General features: G+C 43.3%; 1 protein-coding gene across 1 annotated transcript in view; it reads right to left on the minus strand.

Moving 5' to 3' along the window:
- Positions 1–3369: 3369 nt before the first annotated feature.
- Positions 3370–10999, minus strand: part of LOC103773052 (mitogen-activated protein kinase kinase kinase 9-like) — a 44831-nt gene continuing 37201 nt past the window's right edge. Inside the window, exons 7-10 of the mRNA XM_008940403.1 lie at positions 10848–10998; positions 6622–6734; positions 5152–5967; positions 3370–3851 (exon numbers count right to left, since the gene is read on the minus strand). Coding sequence (XP_008938651.1) covers positions 3370–3851; positions 5152–5967; positions 6622–6734; positions 10848–10998 — 1562 coding nt within the window. The remainder of the gene's footprint in view (positions 3852–5151; positions 5968–6621; positions 6735–10847; position 10999) is intronic.

Below are 10999 nucleotides of genomic sequence, written 5' to 3' on the forward strand. Positions count from 1 at the left end.
GCAATCCTCTGGAGATTGGGAGCACCTCAGCAACCACAGCTAGGAAGGGAAATAGATAAAGAAAGGAGAGAAATCAGGCCAGGATGGATAGACAGATAAAGGGAGAGGTTCTGAGCTAGCTCTGGGCTGCAGGACATCAGCTGCAACAGCTTTTGGGATGCATAAAGTAAGTATCTGACAAGTCTTTGTCTTGAGGGCCCCCTCTGCCTGCCAGAGAACCCCCAACCACCTGCTAAAGCTGACAGCTTTGCTTCTACAACAGACTCCCCTTGCCTGATACCTCAGGTTAGCCACAGGGCTCCCAGCTGGAAGACAGTTATGGGTCGATGCTCACAGACTGCCTCACTTTGTCTCAAATGCTATATTCAATGAAGAATTCATTGCATCCAAGGAGTCTTAAAAAACCTCGAACCTAAACACCAACCAATATGCTTCTGCCTCATCTTTCTGGCAGCTTTGTAAAAGAGAGTACCTAGGTTGGAAACCCTGATCTGGATCCTTGACTTGTTGTCCTCTGTCCTACGCCGTTCCTTTGAGGTACTAATGCCCATTTGGTGTCAGTGAAGATGCTCTTCAGAGCAAAATACTTCTAATAGCCAAGCTACACACCACTTTCAACAAGTGATTACCTAAAAGGGAGAGCAGGGGAAGGGGTTTTGATACTTTATCCTGAACTTTTTCAAGCAAAAGAGGTGACAGAACACTTGGCTTTACAACTGTCTTGCCTGCTGGGAACTTGACAGAAATCTTACAGTTCACGTGGTGAAAGCAACGGGCCAGCTACCATAAAGTTTAGTGGGCTGAGTTAATAGGACCTAGAAAGTAAACCTCCCATTCCACACAGGCAAATGGATTTTAAAGATTTCTGTTCAAATGGAGCTATTCCAGGTGATGTCTTTGCAGAGCTGTTGATGCTGCCTTTGACATTTGTAATGATACTTTTTGGATAGAAAACATTATATTTCAGATCCAGTTTCATTTCAGACGTTTAAAAATTATAAGGGGAACTCTGAAAAATAGTTTCAATCTCCTGTTTTTAAGTCCCTCTGACACAGCCTCTGACTGCACTTAAATTCTTGAGTTTGTCTCTATAGCACAATTGAAACTAATCATCTGTTCAGGTGGGGTTTGCCTTTTTTTTTTAGTTTCTGGACTAAAACAAACTGAACTTTCAGAAATGGAAAGCAAAAGGATGAATGCTTAAGAAGTCCATAATGCTAAAGGTCTACGTTTAACAAAAATGTCAGAAATATAAATTTTCTTCTTAAAGTATCTTTGGCCCACGTAAGAACACCTGGCCTGCAGAGTCAACAGCCTACCTGGTCAGCTTCAGCAGCTAGTGTGGCATTGTTAAGGCTACCTCTGGAGCAGTCAATGGGGAAGGCAGCAACAAGTAATTCTGCCATTAGATGTGTTTCACAGAATGGCTTAGGTTGGAAAGGACCTTAGAGATCATCTAATCCAACCTCCTGTGGAACGTGATAAACAAGAAATGCGTGACCCTTCTACACAAAAACATCCTGTAATTGCTTGAGAAAATGGGTGCACTGGACTCATGGCAACATGCTGGGTTTAGCCCTCAAACAGAAAACATTAAAAAACCTTAAGTATAGGACCTCCTCACACATGTTTTTTTTTTATAACACCAGGTTACAAACATCTAAGCAGGTTCTCTGTGCTGACAGAAGGTATCTGGCTACATTGCATCCACAAGGGGACTGGGCTGCCCTAACAGTGAGTGCTGCACTGGCAGCACTGTCAGATCAGTTATTTGCACCCAGATGGTTGGTAGATGAGCAAGGTGAGCACACATCTGTACAAAATGAGAGGACAGGTATGCTGCACCCTGCAGTAAAGCAGACTACCCTCTGACACTCATATAAAGGCCACATCCATTATTTATAATGCCAAAACTGGGGAAGAGTGAAGCTCTCACTAAAGCCAGTAAGATATACCTGCAGAGGCACAGACACACTTGCAGTTTCTCCACAGAAAACTGAGTACAGACACACCCGATTTGTGTGACTTCCTCCTTCAAGACAGGGGTCTGGAGTTTCTACATATCTGAACAAGAATAAAGTTTTACATGTCTACAGTGCCTTTCACTCAAAGATCTCAAAGGACTTTATGCCTATTACATATGTCCCAACCCCTCCCCCTGTGAGGTAGGTATTATTCCTATTATGTACAGATGGGGAAATTCAGGCACAGAGGTTACATTATTTGCCCAAGGTCACACAGTGAGTGTCAGTGACAAAATAAAAGAGAATCCAGCTGCTTTGATTCCTGTTTGCACTATCCAACTACCAACAAGCCTCAATTTTAAAAAAGCCTTAAACAAGTATCAGTGTGCATAAGAACAGTCCTGGGTTTCAAGAGCCACTCCTAAAAAGTGTAAGAAAGGAAAAAAAAAGGGGGTGAAAAAAAGAAAAGAGTGAGGGGACACAACTTCTGCAAGCTCAGACAGCTTTAAAGAAAGAGTTCCTGCTAATTCCTTTCCCAAATCTAAGGCAGCTTGGATGTCAGCCTTGGAAACAGGGAGTGGGAAAAAGAGGCTGATGGAACCAAAGTTTGAAACAAAAAAGCAAGCTAAAGAGCCATCCTATAAGTCTTCATCTTTTTGAAAGCACAGGGTCAAAGAAAAATAGGGCTGAGAGGGACCTCAAGAGATCACTGAAGTCCATCCAACCTGCCTTGAAGCCAGGATAAACTACACCTAGTTGTTTCCAACAGCCTAGTTAGTCTGTTGTCAAAGACCTCCACCAGTGGAGATGCCATGCCCTTCCTCTGCAGTCTGTTCCACCTTGCACTATCACACGAGCAAAAGAGGACAAGTGAGTCAAAGATAGCTACTTCTGCTCCTTCAGGGGGGTACCGTGATTCCCAGGCATATCTAATCATCTGAATACATTTCAGAGAAGGTAGTCTCCAGATATTTACTTGTTTCTGTCCTGGATCCCTTGGGGAAACATCAAACACTGATGTTTGCTGTAGTGTAATATTTGCGTTTTGAAAACACTGATTAATATCAGGATAAATAGCAATATACTTACTGCAAGTGCCAAATCCTACAAGGTCAGTAACAAAGACTTTGATATGATAATTTTAGCTCATTGCAGATTCAAACTGCAATAATAGGGCAGGGAAGACTACAGAAAAACCCCACAGCAAAAGTCAGCAGCTCAGAGTTGCCAAGTTTCATCCAACTGCAGACAAAAATCAGGCAGTAGAAAAACCCACACCTTCCGCAGAGGCAGCACCGTACGATCTCTGTAGCATCCCTCCACCTCATCTGTCTTCAAAGTGCATTCTCAGTGCAAAAAGTAGGACTGAATTGAGAGGGGCTCACTGTCCCCAGTGGATTTCATACTAAGACCAGAATTCTTGCTTGAGTTCGTATGCTGCAGCTTTGTGTGTGTTCAGTTCACTTCTGCATAGCGGAACGGTGCTGTCCTGGCTCTGCCCCTCCGCGTCCATGTCCAACAGCGTCCGCTCCTCCACAGGGAGACCCACCTGGAAAGGGAGCAGTGCAGGCAGTCCAGGTCTCTCTTCTACAGTGCTGCTGCTACTGGCAAAACAAGAGTCCAGATTGCTTGGAGTATCAGTACTTGAGCTGTTGGCAGAAGACTCGCCCTTGGCGTTGCTGGGCGACACAAACCACCAGGGATCGAGCCGCTGCCGACTGGCTGCGGGACGTGGCCGGGGCAGGAACTCCAATGTCTTGGGCCTTTCCAGGGTGGGGTCCTGCTGTGCATTCCATCGTCTCGGGGTTGGAGGAAAAACAAGGTTGGGGTCTGGCAGGCGAGGGACCTCATTGGGATCTCTACTTGGACTAGGTGTTTTTAATACACCTATCCAAAAGAGAGGATGTAAGAGAAGAGGGAAACATGTTAGATCTCACTGCTAAATGGTTCCAACAGGTCTTAGTTTATTGTATGTACACTGTGAAAACACTGTGAAAGCAGAAAGCCTCCATTGAGAATCTATAAACTCCCTATCTTCAAGACTACACTACTCTGAAGCGAGTAACTGGCTTCTTTACACCCATACTGTTCTCAACACCTTGCAAGACACCTGTTTCACTGACCTAGCACAAGCAGCAAGTTTTGCTCATACTCCCACTTGCTTTCTTCAGTTTTCAGACTGGAGAGCATGGATTTGACCTCCTCCTACCAGAGGTGAGGACTCTCCAAATCCTTCGGAGGGCACGTTACCCATTAACAGCTTGAATGGATCAGGGAGACACTTGCACAGCAGGACGTGTGACACCTCTCTGCAGTGAGCAGAACCAACCTCCTGGAAGAGCCATTCAACACTACCTCCTGTGGACAATTCCTGGTCGGTCTTCATGGGTGGTGTGGGGGATGGTGTTCAGCTTTTTGTTTGTTTCGTGGTTTTTTTTTTTATAAACACAACATAACTTTTAAATTTTCATGAATACCATTTTAAAGAGTATTCTCAGCTGCATTAACCCACATTTTACTGCAGACTGCCATTCAACAGACAGCCTCATATTTTGTTTTACCATTGGGAAAAGTCTAATTAAATCAGATTTTAATTTATTATTCTAGTTCTTTTTTTTTTTGTTTGCTTTTCTTTGAATTACTAGGGCAAGAAAACAGGAAAGTGTTTTTAAAGTCAAGTCACAGCCACTCCTGAAGACTGCAACAGTGAGACCAGCACCTACCCCAGGAAAGTCGCTCTTGCTTGCAAAGGACTAAAAGCGGTAGTAATGCTGTGCCAAACTGCTTTAAAGATCCAGTTTTCACTGCCTTAAAGATCAGAATGTCTTTTGAAATTGTAACAACAACACAAAGAAAGGTTTAAAGGCAACAGAGATGGAATCCCGAGGAACTGCTAAAAATGCACAATATTTGTACTTTGGTACTATCTTTGCCTAAGAAACAGTACTACGCTCTGCCTGACAGCACAGGGGAGCAGAGAGAGCTCCTTAGCACAGAGATGCTGGAACAGAGACCATTACTGCATTATTCTCTTCATTATTTATGTATAGATAGCAGCCGTGAGCTCTTCTTGTGGCCTGGCCATCACAACAGATGCTGTATAAGCAACGTGTTTACTCCCTAACAAACTATTATACTGTTTGGGTCTTTATTCTGAAGAGGAAAAGGAAGATGGCTGAAAACCTACCTGCTCCCAGTGCTCCAGTTAAACAGCTACTGGAAGGGCATCCACTGGTTGGGCACCCATTGACAACTAGTCCACTCCCTTTGATGGCCCCATCAGAAGGTGTGCGCCTGTGCCCACTCTGCTGGGTGTGGGAAGAGACAGTCACATGTGTGGGAGTCAGGGACTGGTTGGGGTCTTGTTTGAACCTCTCGATCTGGACATTGACTAGCGGGTTGGTGATGGCTGGCAAGGGAGCCTTGACCGTCACCGGGCTGACGGGCATTTCATACACCACGATCTCGTCGCTGTCCGAGCGCAGCAGGGACCGGGTGGAGTTACATTCCGAAATGGAAGACAGGGAAAGAAGGGTGAGGGAGGTGGATGGCTCGCCTAGCAACAACATGGGATCCTCCTTCCTGAAGATCTTTCGGGAAGGTGGACTGGTGCTCCTGCGTGGGCGTCCAGCTCGCTGGAAAATGCTGTCACGCTTCTTCTTCTCTTCCTTGGGTGCCTCTGGCTCCTCTTCAATCAGCAGCTGACACTTCCCTGCTTCTAAGAGATCAAAGCCCAGGCCTGCAGCAGCCAGCACTGCTCCACAGCCAAGCAAGGCAATCTCACATCGCTTGTGGTGGGAGCCGCTACGTTTGAGGCTGTTGGTGGGTGTCAGCTGTGGGGTGCTCGTAGCAGAGTTCACGGGGGTGGACTCCTCATTGGCATCACTAGAAGGGCCATCCCAGTCTTCATTCTTCTGAAATGGGATGCAGAGGTATGACTGATTGTGCCCAGGTGAAGGGTGCACTTTGCCCTCCCCATTAAGACATTCGTTGTCTTCATCATCTGGAAAGCAAACAAAAACAGGCTTGGCATGGGTGTAACATTTTCACTGGCAAATTTCACTGCCTTACAAATACACATGAAAAGCAGCTTCTCCTCAGAAGATGCAACTGTCCTCATCACAAGCATCATTCCCCAGCTGCCAAACACTCACAGGCTGTTGTCTCCACAGCAGACAGGCTGAGGCAAGTAGCCAGCAGCACTATCAAAGTGGAAGAAATTAGTGACATTAATCTATTTGGGATCAACTGCAGAACAGCATTTCAGAAGCAATCTACACCTCCGTTACTTCTAGAGTATATTGATATATTTGGGAGTGAGAAGCAAAAGTTAGGCAAATGATAAGGATCCCTCCTTGCAAGTGAAGGTGTAACCATGCTGCACATCTAACTATCAGTAACAGGAAAGGAGCTGAGATGTAGCATGGAGCTAGAAAAGAGTTAAAAGAAGCTTGTTAGTTTGGCAGATAAGAAGCACAAGCAGAGAGTGGAACAAAAAGAAAATCCAGCAGGAGAAAGTAATAACTTCGCAAAGAATAAAAGAAAAATGGGTACCACCAAAACAAAAACATTACTGTAAGGTACCAGGTGAAGGACAGGAAAGGTGCATTCAAATGTGAAGGAAACTGGGGATGAGAAGTCCAGGAAATTCTTTTACCTATCTCTGCTAAGCTGGTGAATCCTGGAAAAGCAGGGGCAGTCCTCTGGATCTTCCCAAGGTTCGGTGCACTGGATGACCACTGTTTGTATCCTTCTACCAGAGCTTTCAGACTGAAACAGTAGAAATATGGGAGAAAATGTACCAACCAATTCTCATTCTCCACTTTTATATTCTCTATTGCCCTGTTTAGGGTACACATGTATCCACCTTGATTACACAGATTTGAAGTCCTCAAAATGCAAGACATTTTACAACATCTTTACAGCACCTTAAAATACAAAAGTGTCAAAAAGTTCCTCCCTGATTTGTGATGCCACAGCAGTCAAGAGACCTCTGCTGATAACCCAACAGCTACGAATAGAGAATAATAGAAAACACCACTACAAAAATCAGATAAGACATTTTCTTTTTAAAATGAGGCAAACCTACCGAGCCAGGTAAAAACCAAAAGGCCCAGCAGGAAGAGGAGAAAAATAGCTCCAAAAAATTTTATTGTTCAGTGTTCAATGTAGCCTGCACTGGGAGATTCCTAGCGCCTTTCTCCTAATTCCAACATGGAACACATTGTGGCATTGGAACTAAGCCAACATACACTTCAGACAGACAGAAATTAAATGAAAGGAGTAAAAAGATCTGTGGATAGTCTGAATTATGTCAACTGGACACACAAGAGCATTGACTTGTTATGGAAAGAACAGAAAGCTTAGGAGATGAGACCTCTTCCAACTCCATTACTAACTTGCATTGTTCTTTAATAAGACACATAATTTGTTACAATCCTTACAAAGAAAGAAGAATATGAGCATACAGAAGTTATCTCTCATGGCTCACACCCTGCTATGAACTCGAATCCAGACAACACAGTGCTGAATCCTGCTTATCAAGACAACCACAGAGTTTTACATCAGAGATGCAATTCAGTGTGGGGTCTGTTCTGATTTACTCCCTGCATACTATACTGTGCTCTGTGACACAACCCATCAAATAACATCTGTTGTACCTAAATTATCCATGTGTACAACCTGTGTAGTTAGGATAAATACTATAAATAGAGCAGCGTATTAAGGGAAAACTGGTGAGTGAAAACAAACCCTGTTAGCAGTGTGGCCACCTCCTAAAGTACATGTCAAAACTCTTACAATATGGGTAGACAGCTACTGAGGAAGGGGAGATTTCCAGGGAGCTGGGAAAACACAAACTCTGTTCTCTCTGTGCAGAAACAGCAAAGCTGTAAGTGACGGGCAGCAGTAATCTTCAGTTTAGCCTTCACTTTACAATCATAGTTACCTAAAGGGTCTTGGGAATTGCCCTTTATTGCAGAGCAGGACACATCAACTCAGTTTGCTCCCTTATGGCTTCTCAGAGCAATCTTCCCTTCCAAAAAAAAAAATGAACTGAAGATTTGCTGTTATGGACAAAGCACAACTCAATCCGAGTAGAAAAATAAACAGCTACCAGAATAATTTCAAGGCCTGCTATGTTTGCCTCAAGGTTATAAAATCTTCATCCCTCCCTTCTGTTTTGTGCTCCTCTCTCCCAAATCACAAGCAGACCCTGAAGACCAGTGCAGAGGATAGCTGCACATCCTCCTAATTAGGCAGTAGTGTGCATTTAAAAACAATTCAAACCGTGCTGACTTAGAGTACATCCCTACTGCAGCAGTACTATCTGATACTACTCCAAGGAAAGAGCAACTGGAATGATTTGAAAGCACTAACAGCAAAACTACATATTTTGGTCACCAGCATGACAATTCAGGAACCTACAGACTTCTTACCTATAAACTATTTAGATGAAACGACAGGAAGGTTACCACTCCATTGTGTTATGGTTGAGTTACTTCCCTGCTGCCTTTTTCTATGGGGAAGTCCAAAGCACCTCTCTTTAGGAGTGATAATGTGACAAAGGCTTTTTTTGGTTTTTTTTGCTATTTGCTCAGCAGATCGCAAAGAAATTCCCTACAAATGTAAGACAGCAGTCTTAAGTCTCCAGTGTCTTAATACCATTCTGTAAAACCATGTTGATGGATTAATATAATACTGTCATGAATAAAAAGTGTTTCTTCCCAGGCTTACCCCTATTTTACTTGCAAGATTTTAAGAGACTACTGAAGGACTGTGACTACCCTACATCCAATGTCACCTTTCATAAAATCAGTAACACCACCAGCGTGAAAACTTGAACAGAATAAAGGCCTCCCATGCCCCAGTAATGGCCCAAGATCAATGCCAAATTTAAAGACAGTTAAGACTCCACCATATATCCTTCAGAATACACCACAAGATCACAACTGAACTGTCACAACACTGGCACAACACAAAGCTTCAACCCAGCCCCTGCAGTTCAGCACAGCAACCTTCTGCTGCTGTGTAGACTCCTTATACTCAGAGACAAATGCAGAAGGGTGAATAATCACTGAATAATCTTTTCATGACTGCCTTTACTTGCTCTTAATTATAGGTCAGTTTGCTCATGCGAGAGAATTTCACTGCATTTCCCACAATGCAGTTCTTGCATAAATTTGCCATTACCTCCTGTGGAGAACACATGGAAAGTGATTAAAAAACAGATAAAGATTCAAGTTCCCTTGGTCACAGAGTTGTGTAAGCAGCTGGAACAGCAGCACTGCTGCTACCAGAACAGGGGCATGGAGAAAACTTGAACTGGACTTTTCTACACTAGGTTTAGTTCTTCAGTTAACCTCACTTTTCAACCCACTACCCTCTAAAATTAGAATTAAAATATACTAAAAAATAGCAAGTAATCTATCTTTTGAGTCATTAACATTTACTGCAGCTCTGCTCCCTTTGAAGTCTGCAATCTGGCATGATCTCAGCAAGAAGCAGTCGTTCATTTTATGTTAACCATACTGCCCTCTCAGCAACCCTATCACGTTTCAGAATACTCTGCAAAATGCCATAGCTGTATTGAATCTCCCTGGAAAAGGTGATGAATACTACAGAGCATCTCAACTGTAGAGAGAACAAGATGGTTTTAAGAGCCATCATGGCTGGCAAGCAACTCCTTTCCAGCTGTCTCTCCCCAAAAGCAATTCAGTGCTTCAGACTGCACAGTAATGAACTGGAAAGTGAAAAGCTTTATTCCCAGAATTCCAAGAACACGATTTCAAGGGAGGAGTGGTTTTCTACCAGCTTCAGTGACCTCCAGCCCTTCTGTATAATTAATGATTGTGAAGTGTGACATATTATTTATAGAATGTTCCACTTCATCTATAGAATAAAGCATAGAGAGTGAAGAAGCTTCCTTTACATTGCTCTATTAATATGTCAACAGTACCTTTGAGGAATAACATATTTTAATGCCATCAGAACATTTAGATCCAGGCCCTAATGCAGAGGACTGCAGTAGCCATACATTATGTAAACACCTATTTTCCAGGAGTTTCACACCTGAGCACATAACATTAAAGACAAATTATAACCAGTTACTTTATTTTCCCTGCTAAAAACGACTGGCAAGAGTCAAACAATCAGTTTAGCATGGGAAAAAGCTTCAAAACTACACAAAAAAATCACAAGGCATACAAACCTCTCACAAAATCAAAATACTCCTGTTTAAAGCAGCATTCTGGCAATGACCTGTTGGAGGATCATTGGTATAAATATATTTGGGGTATATATATACATTGCTATAAATAAACCACACGCCAAAAAGAAAAAAAAAAGCAGCAGCCATGGAACAAGAATCTATAGAAACAGAGGTACAGCCAGTACCTCTGCAAAAATCACTTTCAGGATGTATTCACTCAAGGTGCATGTCCTTTTCAAAAGCCTGAAGAGAAGATATTTGTGTGGCTGCACCAGATAATTTTTAAATAACAGCATTTAAGACCAGAAAAGGTTTTGCTGAGAACTATAAAAGAGACATAGTGGTAGATATGATATAAAACTACAGAAAGCTGAGCCTGAAAATAAAGAAAGGCTACTAGAGAAACAAGTTTTGCACAGCTAAGAAGTTCTGCTGCTTACAAACACACATAACCAGGTAACAGCAGACAGTGAAAGCATCAGTCAGTGCTGGACCTCCAGAAAGGGACTGAATGCAATGCAGTTTTGTGGTCTGTTCTGAACCTCTGACATCTCTGTTACAGCAAATGGTGTGGAAACAGAAAAGTGTGCAAGAGGACAGGCAAATCTCCTGTGAGCCAGCCCATAACCAGTTTTAGAACCTGGAAGCCAGTCTGGTCCCAGGCCATGTCTTACCCATCTTCTCCTGCACCTAGCTCCTTGTGACAAAGTGAGCTTGGTCCCCAAGTGCGTCCCTTTTTCTTCTGGCCTCTCTTCTCTTCTTCCTCTCCTTCCTCCTTTGGAAGGACTGAGCTTCGTCCCCACGTTTTGCTGCTTTCAGCAGGAGG

This window comes from Merops nubicus, unplaced genomic scaffold (genome assembly GCF_000691845.1).
Source record: "Merops nubicus isolate BGI_N331 unplaced genomic scaffold, ASM69184v1 scaffold7445, whole genome shotgun sequence".
Taxonomy (NCBI): domain Eukaryota; kingdom Metazoa; phylum Chordata; class Aves; order Coraciiformes; family Meropidae; genus Merops; species Merops nubicus.